Genomic DNA, 21,313 nt, shown 5'->3' with positions numbered 1-21,313 from the left:
ACTTTAACCTCCCTGTGTGCAGTCTCATCTGTGTTAGGAACACAACAACTGGTGACAAGTACATGAATACAACATAAAGATGCAGCAAACTGTGGGCATCCTGGAGAAGTTCTCGGAGGGTGAGGACTGGGAAGCCTATGCCGAACGGCTAGACCAGTACTTTGTAGCCAACGAGCTGGATGGGGAAGGAAGCGCTGCAAAAAGGAGAGCGGTTCTCCTCACGGTCTGCGGGGTACCAACCTACAGCCTCATGAAGAATCTTCTGGCTCCGGTGAAACCCACAGATAAGTCGTATGAAGAGCTGTGAACACTGGTTCGGGAGCATCTTAACCCGAGGGAGAGCGTGCTGATGGCGAGATATCGGTTCTATACGTACCAGCGATCTGAAGATCAGGAAGTGGCGAGCTACGTCGCCAAGCTAAGGCGACTTGCAGGACAATGTGAGTTTGATGGCTACCTGGAGCAAATGCTCTGAGACTTTTTTGTACTGGGCATTGGCCACGAGACCATCCTACGAAAACTTTTGACTGTAGAGACACCAACCCTCAGTAAGGTCATTGCGATAGCACAGGCGTTTATGTCCACCAGTGATAACACCAAACAAATCTCTCAGCACACAAGCACTAGCAATGTTCAAAAACTAACTGGAACTGTGTTTGCGAGCAGAAATGTACAGGGCAGAAACAACGAGTCTGCAACTGCCAGCAGGCCTCGGGTGACCCAGATCACTCAGAGTCCGCAACAAAGGATGAATGCAAGGCAATTCACACCTTGTTGGCGTTGTGAAGGCTTCCATTCAGCCTATTAATGCCGCTTCAAAGGGTATGTTTGCAAGAGCTGTGGAACAATGGGGAACCTCCAATGAGCTTGCAGACGAGCTGCAAGCTCTGCAAACTCTGCAAAACCTGCTAACCACCACGTGGCAGAGGAAAATCACCACGTGGCAGAGGAAAATCGGTTCATGGTGAATCAAAGCAATTTTGAGCCTCAGAGAGAGGAGGCAGATGCTGAAGTACACGGGGTGCACATATTTTCGACAAAATGTCCACCTATAATGCTAAACGTTAAATTGAATGGCTTACCCGTAGCCATGGAACTGGACACTGGCACTAGCCAATCCATTAAAAAGATGTTTGAGAGACTGTGGTGCAACAAGGCACTCAGACCAGCCATGAGCCCCATCCACACGAAACTGAGAACGTACACCAAAGAGCTCATCACTGTCCTGGGCAGCCTCATGGTCAAGGTCACCTACGAGGGCACGGTGCACGAACTTCCACTCTGGATTGTCCCGGGTGATGGCCCCACACTGCTTGGAAGGAGCTGGCTGGGTAAAATCCGCTGGAACTGGGATGACATCCGAGCGCTATCACATGTCTATGAGGCCTCATGTACCCAGGTTCTTAACAAATTTCCTTCCCGTTTTGAGCCAGGCGTTGAAAACTTTTCAGGGGTGAAGGTGCGGATCCACTTGGTCCCAGAGGCACGATCCATTCACCACAAGGCGCGAGTAGTACCTCAGATGATGAGGGAGAGAGTGGAAATCAAGCTGGACAGGCTGCAACGTGAGGGCATCATCGTCCCAGTGGAATTCAGCAAGTGGGCCAGCCCGATTGTTCCAGTACTCAAAAATGATGGCACAGTCAGGATTTGCGGCGATTGTAAAGTAACTATTTATCGTTTCTCACGACAGGACCAATACCCACTACCTAAGGCAGACAACCTATTTGCAATGCTGGCAGGAGGCAAGATGTTCACCAAGCTCGACCTGACTTCGGCCTACATGACGCAGGAGCTGGAGGAGTCTTCGAAGGGCCTCACCTGCATCAACACGCACAAGGGACTGTTCATCTACAGATGCCCGTTTAGAATTCGGTCGGCTGCAGCGATCTTCCAGAGAAACATGGAGAGCCTACTCAAGTCGGTACCACACACGGTGGTTTTTCAGGATGACATATTGGTCACAGGTCGGTACACCGTCGAGCACCTACAAAACCTGGAGGAGGTCCTCCAGCGACTGGATCATGTAGGGCTGCGGCTGAAGAGGTCGAAATGCGTCTTCATGGCAACAGAAGTGGAGTTTTTGGGGAGAAAGATCGCAGTGGATGGCATTCGGCCCACAGACGCCAAGACAGGGGTTATCAGGAACGCGCCCAGGCCACAGAACGTCACGGAGCTGCAGTCGTTCCTGGGACTCCTCAACTATTTTGGTAACTTCCTACCAGGGTTAAGCACCCTCTTAGAGCTCCTACATGTGTTATTGCGTAAAGGTGAGAACTGGGTATGGGGAAAAAAAACAAGTAATTGCTTTTTAGAAAGCCAGAAACATTTTATGCTCCAACAAGCTGCTTGTATTGTATAACCCGTGTAAAAGACTTGTGCTAGCATGTGATGCATCGTCATACAGAGTCGGGTGTGTATTACAACAAGCTAACGTTGTGGGGAAGTTGCAACCTGTCGCCTATGCTTCCAGGAGCTTGTCTAAGGCCGAGCTTGTCTATAGCATGATTGAGAAAGAGGCATTAGCGTGTGTGTTCGGGGTAAAGAAAATGCATCATTATCTGTTTGGCCTCAAATTTGAGCTGGAAACCGATCACAAGCCCCTCATATCCCTATTCGCTGAAAACAAGGGGATAAATATTAATGCCTCAGCTCGCATACAAAGGTGGACACTCGCACTATCAGCGTATAACTATACCATCCGCCACAAGCCAGGCACCGAGAACTGTGCGGATGCTCTCAGTCGGCTACCATTGCCCACCATGGGGGTGGAAATGGCGCAGCCTGCAAACTTGTTGATGATGGCGCAGCCCGCAGACTTGTTGATGGTCGTGGAAGTGTTTGAAAATGATAAATCACCTGTCATGGCCTGCCAGATTAGGACTTGGACCAGCCAAGATCCTCTGCTGTCCCTCGTAAAAAAACTGTGTACTGCATGGGAGCTGGGCCAGCATCCCCGTTGAAATGCAAGAGCTAATCAAGCCGTTCCAGCGGCGAAAGGACGAGCTGTCCATTCAGGCAGATTGCCTGTTGCGGGGTAATCGCATAGTGCTACCCAAAAAGGGAGATGTTCATCTCGGATCTCCACAGCACACACCCGGGTATAGTAACGATGAAAGCGATAGCCAGATCCCACGTGTGGTGGCCTGGTTTCAACTCTGACTTAGAGTCCTGTGTACGGCAATGCAGCGTGTGTGCTCAGTTGAGCAACGCGCCCAGAGAGGCACCACTAAGTTTGTGGTCCTGGCCCTCCAGACCATGGTCGAGGATCCATGTCGACTATGTGGGCCTGTTTCTCGGTAAAATGTTCCTGGTGGTGGTGGATGCTTTTTCAAAATGGATTGAATGTGAAATAATGTCGGGAAGCATCACCACCACCACCATTGAAAGCCTGAGGGCCATGTTTGCCACCCGCGGCCTGCCTGACATACTGGTTCACCAGTGCAGAATTTAAAGAATTCATGACCCGCAATGGGATCAAACATGTCACCTCGGCCCCGTTTAAACCAGCCTCCAATGGGCAGGCAGAGCGGGCAGTACAAATAATCAAACAGAGCCTTAAACGAGTCACAGAAGGCTCAGTCCAAACCTGCTTGTCCCGAGTACTGCTCAGCTACCGCACGAGACCCCACTCACTCACAGGAGTGCCCCCGGCTGAGCTACTCATGAAAAGGACACTTAAAACCTGCATGATTAGGTAGCGAGCAGGCGGCAGCAACAAAATGTAAACGGTGGTCGCGCCACTGTGTCACGGGAAATTGATCTGAATGACCCTGTGTATGTGCTAAACTATAGACATGGTCCCAAGTGGATCGTGGGCACGGTGATAGCTAAAGAAGGGAGTAGGGTGTTTGTTGTCAAACTAGACAATGGACAAATTTGCAGAAAGCACCTGGACCAAATGAGGCTGCGGTTCACAGACTGCCCTGAACAACCCACAGCAGACACTACCTTTTTCGAGCCCACAACACACATCCAAAGGATCAACGACACCACGCCGGACCAGGAAATCGAACCCATCATGCCCAATAGCCCAGCAAGGCCAGGCTCACCCAGCAGCCCTGCAGAGACAACAAGGGCACAGCCAACACACCAGAACAGACATTTGTACCGAGGCGGTCCACCAGGAAAGAAAGGCTCCCGACCGCCTCACCTTGTAAATAGTTTTCACTTTGACTTTGTGGGGGAGTGATGCTGTGTATCTGTAAAGCATGCACTCCTATGTTCCGCCACCAGGGAGCGCATCCCCTGAAGTCCCAAGGGATTCCAGCATCCCTTGGGAGCACTGTATATAAGCCGGCTCCTAAGGCCTGTTACTCACTCTGGAGTGTCTTAATAAAGACTGAGGTTACTGTTACTTTAAACTCCCTGTGTGCAGTCTCATCCATGTTAGGAACACAACAGTTGTATCATGCGACTACCAGGATGGTGGAAGGTGAACCAGATTGACTTTGGTCTTTTTCCCTCCAGCAATTGCCATGTGCCTATGAACAGGCAGCAATAGCTAACTGCATTGCATTAAATAGAATTGATTGCATTGTATCTGTAGATTTTATTTCTGGGATGGTTGGTATGGGTGATTCCATAACCCCACACTCCCCACAGGCAGCAAGCCAGAGATAGAGCTTCAGCGATGGTGTCCTGTTTCACAGACTCGTGTGCTGGGAAAGCAGGATAGCAAAAGCACCTCTTTTGAGGCATGTTCTTAACTGAGAGTTTTTACAATGTGCGTGACTGAAAACAGAGCCACATGGGAAATACTACTGAGTGTCACTGGATCTCACAACCTACCAGCGTCAATATGGAATGGTCAATTTCGACTCTCAAACAATGTATTTTCTCATGCATCATTACAGAAAATGGTTTGCTCTGTTGAGCAAAAGCTCATCAAAATGTACGGGAACTGGTTGTCCTGGGGACATTCTCAGAGTACTGGTACTAGGCATCGATCTGAGACTCTATTGCTTGCATCACGTTGCATTCAGATGGTTGGGCCACTGACAGTTCATGAATGAACTCCGACATGGGCCTGCATGGTGAGCTCCTGTCCTGGCAGGGTTACCTGAGACAAGCACCATCTTGTGGAATGATGGGGGAAACGCTCAGGTTACCATCTCCGTGCACTGGCTACAGAGTAGGAGGTGCAGAGGCCTTGCAGTGAGTTGCCAGCCTGTTGTGTTGGTCAGAGATTGGTGTTTGACACCGAACAAACCTATAGTACAACAGAAACTGGCTATAAAATATCAAAGGACCTTGTTGTTCGTCTCCTTGGTTATAATTAACCTGAGATGACCCAGGGGTATAAAACTTGAGGCCAGGTCTCTATTGCTGCCTAAGAGAATTGAGGAAAACTCTCCTTAGCTCCAAGATTTGCGGACCTTACCGCTGAGAGCTAAACCTTTAGTAAGGTCGAGAAACGAAAGCCTCTTTTCGAGTTAGTTGTGCACAGGATGATGTTCGGTATGAGCTAAGAGAGTGGCCAGCACTGAAACAATTAAGGAATGGTAGAGCGTGTTAGAGTGAGAAACTTACAATGAGGTCTTGCGACCTACATGGTTAAAGATCCGTACGCTCCGAATTGATGGAATGGATTCCAGCTGGAAAAAGACCGGATAACCAAAACTGAGAAAATGGGGTTGTGTTTAGGAAGACTTGAACAGATAAAGAGATAAATGACAGACAGCTCAGGTAGCTTGGAGGCATTGGCAATGGGATCTTTCAGCAGTTATAGCCAACCTGGCTACAATGATTGATTGACTGAACCTGAGCTAACTTGGACCCATCAACCTTGAAATGAGATCTAGGTGTTTTGGAAAATCTATCTTTCCATCAAAGTATGACTGGAAGTGTGATTCAGAATTCTAGGGATTAAGATATATGTTTCGCCCAGAGGCAAAAATCAGAAAAACTTGAATCATTTTTAATAATTTTTTTTCTTAACGAAACACTCTGTACCAAGTTGATTTAAGTCAGGCTGTGACCTAGTCTCCTCAATTACCAAGTTAGTTGGGTGGAAATTGACTTTCTGCTCATGCTCACAATTCCAACATCCTATACAAAGACCACCTCCCCTCCCCAGTACCACCCTGAACTTTTATGTGAACTTACGTTCTGCCCAGCTTCACTTTGCCTTCCAGGCTCACCCTAATTGCACAATAAAAAGGAAATAAAAAGATGTTAAAATGTTTTAAAAGCACCGCCTTTCATAAAGTGGTTAACACTGGCATCCTCTCAACAACTCTTACCTCTCGAGAATGCTCAAATCTGTCCTAAACTCCATTCCTCTTCTAACCCCTCTCTCACACTTCTAAACAGGGTACAATAAAAACTTACTTGTCAATGGTAGATTTCTTGCTTCTGAGTCAGAAGATCGTATGTTCAAGCCCCACTCTAGGGACTTGAGCACATATTCTAGGTTGGCACTTCAGTGCAATACTGAGGGAGCACAGCTTTATCAGGGATGTCGTCTTTCAGATGAGATGTTAAAGCAAGGCCCCATCTTCTCTCTCAGGTGGATGTAAAAGATCCCATGGCACTATTTGAATAAGGCAGGGAAGTTCTCCAAATATCCTGGTCAATATTTCTCCCTCAACCGACACTATGTGGTCATTGCTGTTTGTTGGATGTTGCTGTGCACAAATTGGCTGCCACATTTCCTACATTACAACAGTGACTGCACGTTTAAAATACTTCATTGGCTCTAAAGCGCTTTGGAATGTCTTGAGATCGTGCAAGGTGCTATATAAATGCAATTTCTTCTTCTTTCAATAGGAGCATGGTTACATGATCATTGAACATCTGGCAAAAATAAAGACCCTTCCCTGCAAAGCTCCTCCGTATATTCCCCCTCGTTGGATCCCATGTCTTAATGTTCTTCATTTCACTGAAATCCGGATGTCTTCACTACAGATTCCGGTGGAATGAAGGGCATCAGAAAACACGGATTGAAGGCCTTGCATTTTCCTCACCTTTGAAAATGTGTTTTGCTGTATAATCACCTCAAGATGTTTCTTACTTTCCTTCCCGTCCCAATTGCCACTATTTTCCACAGTGCCTTTTGCCCCGGTCAGAGAATTGGGGACAATTGCAAAAGGAGTGGTTTTCAGAGTTGGTATGGCCATTAGGAAGCTTCACCTGCCGGACATGTACAAGGGGAGACTGTAGGTGTGCTGTCGATGGTTTCAAAATCAATGGATGGAATTTGCAAGCAAGGTGCCTCCAATTTCGCAATGGGCATTGTTGTTGGCAAGGTTCCCAGTGGCAGCACATGCAGGAACATCGGCCCCTTTAAGGTCATGAGTCGCTGAGCCATAGGCGGCAGGAAGGTACATGTTCCATCACGATGTTGCCCAGCAAGGTGTTAGGAGAGGACGGTAAGGGAGAACAATGAAGAGAATTTTGTGGAGATTTAGTGGGCTGGATGGTACGGACATGGATCTCTGGACAAAAAGCGCCTTTTTTATAAATCAGATAAGGCTTGGAACTTACCTTTTGTCCTTTCATACTTCTTTCCTTTTGATCACTATGCTGGAAAATAAATAACTCCAGGTCAGATCAAGTTTCAGTAAGTCAGCACTCAAAAATGTTACTTTCAATTTTTCCTATTTCTTTTTTTTATTTTACTCACTTTTTAGGTGCTCTTTATATCATTTTTACCCTTTTCTAAATGATCCCTTATCTTTGTCGCACCTGACTGCCTGTCTCTGGTTGGTGAATGTAGCCTTTTATTGTTTGGAAACAATTATGAACAAAATTGACCGAGGCTCAAACCAGAAGTTCCCCCCCCCCCCAGCCCTCCCCCCAAGCCTGTCTCTCTCGCCACCGCGTGTTTCTTGGCTGTTTTATAGAGACTATGGGGAGCTGAGAATCCCTGAATTTTACAGTTATTAAAATGTAGAGTTTTCTGTTTCCTTCAGGTTATTTATATGATCTTGAACACTTTCACTAAAATTACAGATTAGATGCAGGAAGAATGTCCAGAACCAGGGGTCACAGTCTAAGGATAAGGGGTAAGCCATTTAGGACCGAGATGAGGAGAAACTTCTTCACCCAGAGAGTGGTGAACCTGTGGAATTCTCTACCACAGAAAGTAGTTGAGGCCAATTCAATAAATATATTCAAAAGGGAGTTAGATGAAGTCCTTACTACTAGGGGGAATCAAGGGGTATGGTGAGAAAGCAGGAAGGGGGTACTGAAGTTGCATGTTCAGCCATGAACTCATTGAATGGCGGTGCAGGCTCAAAGGGTTGAATGGCCTACTCCTGCACCTATTTTCTATGTTTCTATGTTTCTATTTCAACTCCAACAAAACGCCTCATCCTCATAGTCTGGAATTACATGGCAGATCTATTCAGCAATCGTGGTTCTATGAAAGAGACACACCTCCTTATGTCAAACACATACATTCCTCGGACTTTCGGTCTTGTGCAGAGTCTCTCGGGTGTATTGTAATGTAAGCCAGATCTCTACTTGACAAGCATATATGATACTGTCCATTTCTAACTTGAAGCAAAAGCTCCCATTCTGGGAAACAAGGCCAACTTGGGGTCAGTGTGCGTATGTATGTGTGTGCTGGTGTAAGATGTGTGTGTGTTGGGGTGTGTCTGTCGCTGTTTGTGTGTTGGTCTGTATGTGTGTGTGTTGGTGTGCACGTGTGTGTTTAGATGTCTGTTGTGCATGTGTGTTTGTGTGCTTGTGTGCCTGTGTGCTGGTGTGCACATGTGTGTGTGTTGGTGTGTGCTTGTATGTGTGTGTATGTGTGTGTGTGTGTGTGTGTGTCTTTGAGCAAACACACATGTACACATGTCCTCCTCAAAGAATCCGGATAAGTGCTGTGCAAAGATCTCTTGATGGCTCAGTGAGTTTTGTCCGTTGTGGAGGGAGCAGCGTGCGGCGGTATACCACTGCAGGGAGCAGCGCGTGCTGCTGCAGGAGGGCGACGGCTACGAAGCCAGGTCGCTGATTGCAGCGCGGGCAGGCACAGCAGGAGGGGCGAAGGAGCGGCAAGAGTTTGTAGATGGAAGTGACCAGGGCCCAGGAGAGGCGTGAGTTTGGGGCCAGAAGAGGCGAGGGCCCAGGGCCAGCCCACACTGCGATATGTGTGTGCGTACTAGGTCCGTGCAGCAGAGCTGGTCTCCAGTTGCCTTGGTTAATCCTTGCCACTGGACCAAGACCTAGCTCTGTCAAGACCGTGTGGTGGCTGGTGTGCAACGGCCACCACACGTTAAAAAAAATCCAAGCACAGGCATCTTCCACCCTTCAAGATGGAATTTGGGATCTGGAATATTAGTTCGGGATCTGGAACAGTTGAAACACCTGTGAACTCATCGCTTTTTGGCGTGGAAGCAAGTCATCCTCGCTTCGAGGGACTGCCTATGATGATGATTCAATCATCCATAGCCGCCTATTTGGTTCAATCACTGGTTGACGTCTTCAACAGAGCAGCAGCTGCTTACATTCCCAGCTACAGTGCTTCAAAACCTGCCATTCACCACAGCCACATCGCTGAGCTGTACTGACCCGAGAGTTGTTGATTTGATCCCTGCTTTGTGCTGAGTCAGTTGGGCAAGCAATGGGAACACCACCACTGGTCCCAGCATTCTCACAACACAAGGGAGCAGGGGCAGACTGGCTCTCCTGAAAGGGCTGGGATTCTCCAGGATTCTCAGGGAAAGAGAGGGGCGCTAATAAGACAGAGCTATGGAACTGTTCACGGGAGCACCCAACAAATCTCCCGATTGCTCATGTGGCCAGTTTGCTTCTGGTAGGGAAAGGGTAAATATTGAATCAAGGTTCTCGTTCCTGATCACTATCCAATGCCTTCTGTTTGAAAGTGTACATGTTCATGTTGGCCAAGTGAAGGGGAAAGCCTAATTACCATGCTTCCCTCCCATCCCCTGCACTCCACCATGGCTGAATAGCCTGCCAATAGTCAGCATCTCAACCCATATATAAAAAACAGCCTACTAGGGTCTATGGAACGATAATCCGGGACAAACTTAACAGTCACTTGGACAAGTGTGGATTAATTAAGGAAAGCCAGCATGGATTTTTTCAAGGCAAATCATGTTTAACTCACTTGATTGAGTTTTTTGATGAGGATAACAGAGAGGGCTGTGTAGCGGTGTGGTTGATGTGGTCTACATGGACTTTCAAAAGGCGTTTCACAAAATGCCACATAATAGGCTAGCCAGCAAAGTTGAAGCCCATGGAATAAAAGGGACAGTGGCAGCGTGGATACAAAATTGGCTAAGTGACAGGAAACAGAGAGCAGTGGTGACTGGAGGAAGATATACAGCGGTGTTCCACAGGGATTGGTTCTAGGACCAATAGATATTGGTCCTAGAACCAATAGATATTAATGACTTGGATGTGAGTGTACAGGGCACAATTTCAAAATTTGCAGATGGCACAAAACTTGGAGGTACGCATAGTGAATAGTGGATAGTGATAGACTTCAAGAAGACATAGATAGGCTGGTGGAATGGGTGGACATGTGGCAGATGAAATTTAACACAGAAAAGTGCGAAGTGATACATTTTGGTAGGAAGAAAGAGGAGAGGCAATATAAACTAAAGGGTACAGTTCTAAAGGGGGGGGGGGCAGGAACAGAGAGACCCAGGGTTATATGCGCACAATTCGTTGAAGGTGGCAGGGTTGAGAAAGCAGTTTAAAAAGCATATGGGATCCTGTGCTTCATAAATAGGGACGTAGAGTACAAAAGTAAGGAAGTTATGATGCAGCTTTATAAAATACTGGTCCGGCCTCAACTGGAGTATTGTGTCCAATTCTGGGCACCGCACTTTAGGAAGGATGTGAAGGCCTAAGAGAGGGTGCAGAAAAGATTTATGAGAATGATTCCAGGAATGAGGGACTTCAGTTATGTGGATAGGCTGGAGAAGCTGGGGTTGTTCTCCTTGGAACAGAGAAGGTTGAGAGGAGATTTGACAGAGGTGTTCAAAATCATGAGAGGTCTAGACAGAGTAGAGAGAAACTGTTCCCATTGGCGGAAGAGTCGAGAACCAGAGGACACAGACTTAAGGTGATTGGCAGAAGAACCAAAGGCAATATGAGGAAAAACCTTTTTTACGCAGCTAGTGTTTAGGATCTGGAATGCACGGCCTGAAAGGGTGATGGAGGCAGATTCAATCGTAGCTTTCAAAAGGGAATTGGATAAGTACCTGAAGGAAAAAAATATGCAGGGCTACGGGGATTGGGTGGGAGAATGGGACTAGCTGAGGCGCTCTTGCAGAGTGCCAGCATGGGCTCGATGGGCTGAGTGGCCTCCTTCTGTGCTGTAATTATTCTGTGATTCTATGAACTGTACCCCTCTCCAAACAGAAGGAAGGGAGAAAGCGAAAGAAGATCCAGAATAAATGGTGGTCACCCTTTCTCAATCAGTTTGGCTCTTTACACATACAAATTTTTGAACTTTAAAAAAAAAATTGAGGAACCTAGGTGAAGGGCCGTGGGTCACAGTGCAGGACACCAAACTTGAAAAAAGTACGAGAAATTATGGAATAAATCAGGAAGTAGCAGTCAGGTGACACCAAACTTGAGTTTTTAGGAGGAAAGAGTTCCACAGTTTAGAGGTCCTGAGATTAATGGCTTCAATGAGCGTTGACCTCAGCACAGTGAGGATACAGGAAGGGGGAAGAGAGTGGAAATAGAGTTTTGGAGCAACAGGAGCAGAATGTTCAGATGACACCCATAGTAGTATTCATAAAGTGTAATAAATAGTACAAGAAAAAAGGTTGTGCCAAACAAAGGAACAAAAAAAACAAATTAAGAGGATGAGTTGGTAACCAAAGAGCCCAGAAGAAAATAACATCCATTTTGTGAGCATCTGGAAAAGATTTATAAAGTCTGCAAGTCACAGCCTTGAACAACTAAATTGTGAATTCAGCAACAGGCGAAACAAGTTCCCAGTTAAATGACTGTTCCTGTTCGGTATTGACTAAAGTGAGCTTCACAGGAGTTGCCCAGGAGTGTGCACCATCATCATTATCATCATAGGCAGTCCCTTGAAATCGAGGATGACTTGCTTCCACTCTAAAAATGAGTTCTCAGGTGACTGCACAGTCCAATACGGAAATTACAGTCACTGTCACAGGTGGGACAGGCAGTCATTGAAGGAAAGGGTGAGTGGGGAGTCTGGTTTGCCGCACGCTCCTTCTGCTGCCTGCGCTTGGTTTCTACATGCTCTCGGTAATGAGACCCGAGGTGCTCAACACCCTCCCGGATGCTCTTCCTCCACTTAGGGCGGTCTTTGGCCAGGGATTCCCAGGTGTCGGTGGGGATGTTGCACTTTATCAAGGAGGCTTTGAGGGTATCCTTGAAGCATTTCCTCTGCCCACCTGGGGCTCGCTTGCCGTGTAGGAGTTCCGAGTAGAGCGCTTGCTTTGGGAGTCTTGTGTCAGGCATGCGAACAATGTGGCCCGCCCAACGGAGCTGGTCGAGCGTGGTCAGTGCTTCGATGCTGGGAATGTTGGCCTGATCGAGAACGCTAAAGTTGGTGCGTCTATTTTCCAAGGGGATTTGCAGGATCTTGCGGAGACATCGTTGGTGGTATTTCTCCAGCGATTTGAGGTGTCTACCGTATATGTTCCACGTCTCTGAGCCATACAGGAGGGCAGGTATCACTGCAGCCTTGTAGACCATAAGCTGTAGACCAGTGGAGAAACAGCAGCGTGAAGAGTGGATAGAAGGCGTGATCCCACAATCACACACTTCCAGCCAGAAAGGGAATGATTCTCAGGAGATAGCAGCCCAAGATACACTCCCGGTGAGACGGACTCCTCACTGGGAGCACTGGATCACGGAATCACTCTTATTGGCTAACACTGAAGGTTGGTAACACACTGTGCACAGGGACTGGAGGTTCCAGAAGTGTGTTTACATTGGGAAGGTTCAACCTGAAGACAATACAAGGTTCCACCTTTCAGTAAAGCTATAGACAGCCTCAACTTACCGTCCCGTTCCCTGGGGGCCCAGGTGAACCTGCTGGACCCTAGAATATAAAAGGGAGTCATTAGATGTTAAAAACAAAATAAACATACAATATATATATATATATATATAATCACACCAGATTTAGCAGAAACTGCACTCAAATCATAGATGCACTTAAGGAGAAGCTAGATAAGCACATGAGGGAGGAAGGAATAGAAGGATATGCTGATAGGTGAGGTGAAGCGAGGTAGGAAAGGCATCATGTGGAGCATAAACACCAGCATAAGCCAGTTGGGCCAAATGGCCTGTTTCTATGCTGTAGACCCGATGTAAATCCCTCTGAAGTCTGTTTGCGAATTGTCTTAAGTTTAAAATATTCAGTGTGTATGGTGAGAAAAAAAATGGGACCGAAATGGGTCTGTTTTCTGGTAAGCTCAGGAAGGCTCGGTTGCTAAACGCACTACTTAGTGTGGTTTTCAGCTTATAAGGACCAGTCGTGGTCCAAATAAACTAGGAAAGATGGCTGGTCTTTGCCGAGTTTGCTGGTCTTACACAATGTGGAGGATTACAGTCGATGGTTGTGTGCAAGGGCTAGGGAGTGGTATCCAGGGAAGTGGCTGTGACTAGCCATCCGATACATTTGCTACATCCGCCACATTCCATTGAAAAGGTCCGGTGTAATCATTTTCCATGTGGCAGTAACTCTGGTGGAATAGCATATCCCCCCCCGGTGTCATGTGACAGCCTGACAGCAGTTCCATATTCTGGCCACCAGGCGACTCTACAGAACAACCGGAGTTTCTCATCATCCGACGTGTCAGTGGGAGTACCTTCACCACACGGACTGCAGCAGTTCAAGAAGGCGGCCCATCATCAACTTCCCAAGGGGCAACTAGAGATGGGCAATAAATACTGGCCTTGCCAGCGACGCCCACATCCTGAAAATGAATAAAGAAAAGAAAAACTACAGCGCTATTTTCGGGACACTTACCGTCCTGTTTATGCTGGGTGGACAGGTTTAAAATTGGGCCCACTATCTTAGACACATGAAGAAGTTGGATGGAGTAGTAAGGAGCAGTCAGATCATATGGAACCATGCTGAAGTATGTGTGAAACATTTGACCCTCTAAGAGTAATTGTGCAATCCACTCACCCTTGGTCCTGGGGCACCAGCAGTTCCAGGGTCACCTGCTTCTCCCTTAAGACCCCATTCCCCACGAGCTCCAGTATCACCCTGCAACACAGGATATGGATTAACTTCAGTTAAAACAAAGAACGTATTAATAAAGAATGTTTATTATATTGTCTTTATTGATGTAGATGGTACTGGGTAAGAGTCCTGTCAAATGAGTGGACACTGAGCCAAGGCCACAAATTGACCGGTGTGGGAAGTTGAGGTATTCTAAGGTTGAGTTGAAGCACATTGATGGGGAACACTACAGGAAGCTTCACACCACAACTAGCCAAGCTCTATCTGACCTGCTAGTGCTCAATGCTGACACGGGGGGACAGGAGGGAATTTTAACATTGGACAATGGTTTAAAATGACCAATATTGAATTAGCTGCCCATTATTGTCCCTGCCCGATTTTTCCTTCCATTGGAAATGGAAGTTTAACAGGCGACAGATTCGACATCGATCATGTAACACTGTCGCCCAAAGTTACAATTAGCCCTTGGGTATTGTATTCCTCAACAATAATATCACACACCAAAGGAAACATTAAAAATAAAATCATACAATCCCATCCCCTCCCTCCCGTGAGTCCCTATTCACAGTCATGCCATTGGACAAAGGGAAAACTTGGCTGGAGACTATACTGCTCTTGAGCACATCCTACTGGCCATACACATAGTTGGCAGTGACCTAGCTCCAGGGATTGCTGTATGTCACAGCGAGGTTCTTGCTCATTTATCGTAGCAACTGGGAGACCAATCACCAGATCAGCTCTCAATTGCTTAAGATAAATGCACTACCCCAGTGTGGAACTAAAAGTAGAAAATGCTGGAAACACTCAGCAGGTCAGGCAGCATCTGTGGCGAGAGAAACAGAGTTAACGTTTCAGGTCAATGACCTTTCGTCAACACCTGAAACGTTAACTCTGTTTCTCTCTACACAGATGCTGCTTGACCTGCTGAGTATTAACAGCATTTTCTGTTTTTAGTTTCGATTTCAGATTTCCAGCATCTGCAGTATTTAGCTTTTGTCCCAGTGTGAAATTGTTGTAGTAAGCAGGGGAGAGGGACTAATTGGATAGCTCTACCACAGGAACGATGTGCCAAACGGCCTCCTTCCATGCTGTAACGTTCTATGATGTTTTGTCGCTCAGGAAGGTCCCATGTTTGATTCCTGGTCTGCAATGATTTAGCTGATCTCAGTCTGGGCTGTTGCAAATTATTTTTTGGGTGAGCAGTGCCAATAGGATGCAAACCTTCAGAGGTGGGGGAAGGGAATTGGGAAGGTTGTTTTCTAAATCAATGGACAATTCAACTCCCATTCACCACCATGAAGGCAGTGACACAAACCACGTTTGGTGTTTCCATGACTGAGTGGCAGTACTAATTGATCTTGCTTGTCCACCCCAGGACTATTAATAACACAATCAAAAAGTTACATTAAAGGGCTATTTTCCTTTTACCTTTTCGCCCTTAATAATAATATTGCTGTTCAGGGAGGTGGCCTGAAATGTGAAAGAGAAAGTCATAAAGTTAACCACCAAAGGACTGAATACATTTTAGAACCAAGACTAAAATATATGCCAAACTACACTGAAGGCCTATAAGAGGGACCAGCGTCAATCTCAGAAGAGGGAGGTTGAGCAGACAGCTTAGATATAATTACTTTATACGGAAGATGACATGGAATTACATAAAACTTGCAGCACAGGAATAAGCCATTTGGCCCAATTAGTCCATGCCGGTGTTTATGCACCATGCACGTCTCCTCCCACCTTACTTCACCTCGCCCTATCAGCTCCTCCTTCTATTCCTTTCTCCCTCGTGTTCTTGTCTAGCTTCCCCTTAAATTCATCAAGGCTGTTCAGCTCAACCACTCCCAGTGGTAGTCCCACATTCTAACCACTCTGAGTAAAGAAGTTGCTCCTGAATTCCTTATCGGCTTTATTAGTGACTATTTTATATTTATGTCCCCTTAGTTTTGGGCTCCCCCACAAGTGGAAGCATTTTCTCTACGTTTACCCCATTGAACCCCTTCATAATTTTAAAGACCTCTATCAGGTCACCTCTCAGCCTTCTCATTTCTCGAGAAAAGAGCCCCAGCCTGTTCAGTCTTTTCTGATAGTTGTAACCTCACAGTTCCAGGATCATCCTTGTAAATCTGACAAACGAGTGGAACACACGACCTAGGAGGCGGACTGTGTGAATAAAATTCAAGGAGGAACTGGATAGATATTTGGGAAAGAAAGCAACTGAGGGGCATGAGAGAGAATGTAGTCTTTTATGAACCCACCTAATGATCTCTCCGAGTCCTGTTCATCCTTTTAGATTTGCTGTACAGGTGAATGTCCCGCATAGCCACCCACTCAAGTATAGTAGGTCAACTACTGAGACAATCGTGGGGCTGGGATGGTCTTTCAGAATGTTGTGAGGCCCCCACTATGTACATGCAGATTTATTCAGTACATTTTATACAAATACTTACAGTTGACCCAGGTTGCCCAGGCAGGCCTGGCTTTCCCTGCAATGATACAAATTCCAATTAGCACAGTATTAACAGGCCTATTTCAATTAGTGTTGGTCTGTCAAGGTTAGACTGGATCCAGAAAGAAGTGATATTTGTAAAGAACTTACTGTATCGCCTTTCTGTCCCATTGGACCAATTACTCCCTGAAAGAGAAAGGAATAGTTACTGGTCATAATTCGAAATGCTTTTGCATCTTGTGTTGAATGTGTCAGCTGTGGCTCAGTGGGTAGCACACTCGCCTCTGAGTCAGAAGGTTGTGGGTTCAAGTCCCACTCCAGGGACTTGAGCACATAAATCTAGGCTGACACTCCAGTGGAATGCTGAGGGTGTGCTGCACTGTCAGAGGTGCCATCTTTCGGATGTGATGTTAACTGAGGCCCTGTCTGCTCTCTCAGGTGGACTTAAAAAAACAGGGGAGTTATCTCTGATGGTTTGGCCAATATTTATCCCTCAATCAACGTAACAAAAACAGATTATCTGGTCAGTATCACATTGCTGTTTGTGAGAGCTTGCTGTGCACAATTTGGTTGCTGCATTTTACACATTACAACCGTGACTACACTCCAAAAGTACTTCATTGGCTGTAAAACGCTTTGAGATGTCTGGGGTCATGAAAGGCGCTATAGAAATGCAAGTCTTTCTTTCTTTCGAATGCTGTTACATGGGGTGAAAAATACTGCTGCCCTATTCGCCAGTGCACATTGGGAGCACATTACGTTATACTGTGCACTCCCAACCACATCATTTTTCATTCTTTCAAGTTAATGCTCACAAAATCATAGAATGGGAGTGCAAAATGTTACTGCATTTGCTCCCAGTGCTCACCAAGGAGCGAGGCAGTGGAGTTTTTACCCCATTATGGCTAGCAGCAACTTGTCTGGGTGTTATCTGTGAATCTCTTAATCACAGAATCTTACAGCAGAAGAGGAGGCCATTCGGCCCATCGTACCTGTGCCAGAGCTAGACTGCCTTAATGCTTAGACTGCCCCAAGGAATTTCTGTCTTCCTAAGCCAAACATCTTTAAATGTTTTCACCTGATGCTGCACAGTGCTAGAACAGACACTAACATTACTTTAACAGAGTATCACAAATATTAGTCATTGGAGTGACTGCTCATCATCATAGGCAGTCCCTCGAATCGAGGATGACTTGCTTCCACGTGAAGAAGTTCACAGGTGTTTCAATGACGGACCTAAAATTCCAGATCCCGAACTAAATCTTGAAGGGTGGAATATGCCTGTGTGTGGATTTTTTTAACGTGTGGTGGCCTTTGCACACCAGCCACCACACAGGCTTGACAGAGCTAGGTCTTGGTCCAGCGGCAAGGATTAACCAAGACGACTGGAGACCAGCTCTACTGCACATATCGCAGTGTGGGCTGGCCCGTGCTGCCCCTAGGCCCTCGCCTCTCCTGGGCCCCGAACTCACGCATCTCCTGGGCCCCGATCACGTCCTTCTACAATCTCTTGCCGCTCCTTCGCCCCGACCTTGCCGCTCCCGCTGTATCTGCCCGCGCTCCAATCATTGAACTGGACTTTGGTGACGTCCCGTTTCACTGCCGTTGCTCTCCTACTCCAGCACGTGCTGCTCCCTGGAGTGGTAGGCCGCCAGGCTGCTCCTTCCGTTCCCCGGCCTGCTCCGATGGTGCTCGCAGGCCGGGGGGCCGCTCAGCCCCTGGATTGTCGTAAAAACCCATCTGGTTCACTAATGTCCTTTAGTGAAGGAACTCTGCCGTCCTTACCCGGTCTGGCCTATATGTGACTCCAGACCCACAGCAACGTGGTTGACTCCTTTAACTTACCCCCCAATACACAGACCAATGACTGCTACCAATGAGCCAGAAGCCTGCTGCGCACTCCAACAACCGAAGCATAATGTTTCTGCTTTTTTTGAAAACGATCATATTCATGAGCCTGCTCCCTTTCCGGCATTTTCACCAGCGGCAAAATGGTAACAGTGTTTATAAAGAGCTGGTTTATGATTTCACTGCACCTGACACACAGAGGAAACTTTTCTCGATATGTTTGGTATTTATTTTAATTGCTCTGCGAAAAAAAAATTATTGTGAAAATAATGGCGGAGGAGTGCCGCAGGGTTCTCCCAATCTCCTGCCGTAAGTGGAAATCCTGGAGAAGCAGCTTAAACAGCAGTTTGCAGCCATTTCGGCCATTTCTCCAGAGGTTCCACTGATTCTCTGCCAGAAAAACTCTCGCGGAAATTCAAGGGGATTGAACTTGTGGGCTCTACATTTTGCATTCACTCTTAGAATCCTCTCCTTTTCCCTCTTAGAACTGGGTTTCAATCCAGTCCCATCAAGTCTCTTTTATCTGCTGACTTTTAAGGGATTCTTCACAACCTCCTCAACCCACCTACTGGGAAATACTGGTACAACAGGGGGCGCTGTACTGAAGCTGAGGTCAAGACACTGTAGAAGGAATGAGGCCTGACATGGATCTCAAGCACTTCCAGGTCAAATGAGTGAACTCAAGTGATGAGAATTTCTAGTAGTCAAGTCCAGGCCCACCCCTAGTTGGAAAGCAAGCACTCTTTAACCTGTGAAGCAATGGGTTACCTTCACTGTTATGTATGTAACTATGTAATACTTGCCACCAGAGGGCGCGACTATTGGAGTCCTAATGGTCACCTGCACATATGTACAGGGCCAGTATAAAAGGTTGGCTGCCATGTTATTTAGGCACTCTGGAGTTGTAATAAAGAAGACTAAGGTCACACTAAGTTTAGTTCACAGTACTCAGCCTCGTGGAGTTCTTCTATACATAACATTCACAACACTATCACTCTTCCACCGATCAGAAAGGACTGCTCTGTAAAATGTTTGACACCTACCATCTCTCCGGGGTATCCAGAATTTCCTTTGTGTCCCTTCTCTCCAGGCCGGCCTGGCAGGCCTAAAGGCCCCTACGAAATATTTAAAGAATATGTAAAAAAAAAAAGCATTGACAGGCATTGCTCGTTTTATTTTTGCGGTTAATGTACACTCCATTTATGTTTGCCCCATTAGTTCCATCCACCCTAGGTTTCTGCTGCATCCCCCTCCTCCAAGGCTCCCAGTATCATTCACTCATTGCCAGCAGTCAGGGGGTGTGTGAAAAGTGACCACCCCATCCTGTGCAGCGATGCCTGCCCCCAACCTCACCCCCTGGGATCAGTGCACAGCAGCGTTGCTGAGATCAGAGACTCCGCAGATCAGTGTATCAAAACCATGTCCCGCGCTCCACTGCATCGTACCTAGCAACTCACCAAGGCTTCTTCAGCAGCATTTCCCAAATCCGCGATCTCCAGCACCTCGAAGGACAAGGGCTGCAGGTGCACGGGAACACCATCACCTCCAAGTTCCCCTCCAAGTGACACACCATCCCGACTTGGAAATATATTGCCGTACCTTCATCGTCGCTGGGTCAAAATCCTGGAACTCCCTCCCGAACAGCACTGTGGGAGCACCTTCACCGCACAGACTGCAGCGCTTCAAGAAGAAAGCTCACCACCACTTACTAAAGTTGGGCAATAAATACTGGCCTTACTAGCGAGGCCCATACGCCCAGAAGGAATACAAAATATTTAAGGGTCGAAATTCGGTACCACCATTTTTGAGGCGTTGTCACCGCGTGAGAGAAATTTTTAACGCCTCGCTTCAGGTGCGCTCCCCAAATGTGAAATTCAGTGTTAACGCTTAAAGAATTAATAACAGCGTAAAATCGTAACGTTGCACACTTACCTAAAAACGCTACGCTGCGTTACGCTACGCTAAGTAACGCCCCAACATCCGGGACTTAGGCTGCATTTGGAGCTGTGCCACAGACATAGTGCCACCACTTGGATTGAATTGAGGCGTTGATTGGCCACCTCAATGCCTCGTGGTTATATTCGCTTCCTACGCACTCACTCAGACCTAGCAGCAGCAAATCACCAGCGTGCCCACCGGTTCTCGGGACGCCGCACTGGATGCACTCCTTGACGCCCTGGAGAGGCGTGGGAGGCGCTGAGGACAGAGGCTGGGAGGAGACCCCAACCCCAAACATACCGAAAGCTATGGAGGGAGATAGCAGAGCAAGTGTCTGCGAGTGACACGGTGCCACGGACAGCGATGCAATGTCGAAAAAAGCGGAACGACCTGACGTGGCTAGTGAGGGTGAGTATCTTTAATTTCAAACTTCAACATGCTAAGCTCTGACCTCAATGTGCACTCTCTGCTCAATGTAGTGTTTCTGAATCCATGCTCGAAGTGGGTGAGGCCAGTCAAGGTTCCCATTTGCAAGGGCCTGCATGTGCTGTTAGCCTTGCTGCTTGGCTCTGCAGACCCACCCCTCATGTTGTTTACTCCTCAGTCTTCATATGCATGTTGAAGACAGTAGCCTCTCCATTACTGTGTGGTCCTGTCACCCGAATTCAAGCATTGCCACAGCAAGTCGCTGCCGTGAATGGTAGTTACATTGAGCTGTGAAAACTGTCATAGAGTAGCATGTACTAAAGGCATTTGGGACACACTGATAGAAGGCCTCTAACTCCGACTTTCTCTTTAATGTTACAGGTGAAGCTCGCCCACAACCGACGGGAGCAAATGCGGACTGGTGGAGGGGAGCCAGACCTCCAAGTGCTCACTCCATTGGAGGAATGGATAGCTGCCCTGATGGGCGTCCA

The 21,313-nt window shown here is 47.1% G+C and overlaps 1 protein-coding gene across 1 annotated transcript in view; it reads right to left on the bottom strand.

Moving 5' to 3' along the window:
* col7a1l (collagen type VII alpha 1-like) overlaps nucleotides 1-21,313 on the bottom strand; it is a 505,550-nt gene that overhangs the window by 272,296 nt on the left and 211,941 nt on the right. Inside the window, exons 48-55 of the mRNA XM_070898381.1 lie at nucleotides 19,502-19,573; nucleotides 16,761-16,796; nucleotides 16,612-16,647; nucleotides 15,590-15,631; nucleotides 14,105-14,185; nucleotides 12,971-13,009; nucleotides 7,489-7,527; nucleotides 6,109-6,144 (exon numbers count right to left, since the gene is read on the bottom strand). Of these exons, the coding sequence (XP_070754482.1) occupies nucleotides 6,109-6,144; nucleotides 7,489-7,527; nucleotides 12,971-13,009; nucleotides 14,105-14,185; nucleotides 15,590-15,631; nucleotides 16,612-16,647; nucleotides 16,761-16,796; nucleotides 19,502-19,573 (381 nt within the window). The remainder of the gene's footprint in view (nucleotides 1-6,108; nucleotides 6,145-7,488; nucleotides 7,528-12,970; nucleotides 13,010-14,104; nucleotides 14,186-15,589; nucleotides 15,632-16,611; nucleotides 16,648-16,760; nucleotides 16,797-19,501; nucleotides 19,574-21,313) is intronic.

This window comes from Pristiophorus japonicus, chromosome 13 (genome assembly GCF_044704955.1).
Source record: "Pristiophorus japonicus isolate sPriJap1 chromosome 13, sPriJap1.hap1, whole genome shotgun sequence".
NCBI lineage: Eukaryota > Metazoa > Chordata > Chondrichthyes > Pristiophoridae > Pristiophorus > Pristiophorus japonicus.
Note: the sequence above shows the minus strand (reverse complement) of the source record. Positions and strands in the feature narration are given on the sequence as shown.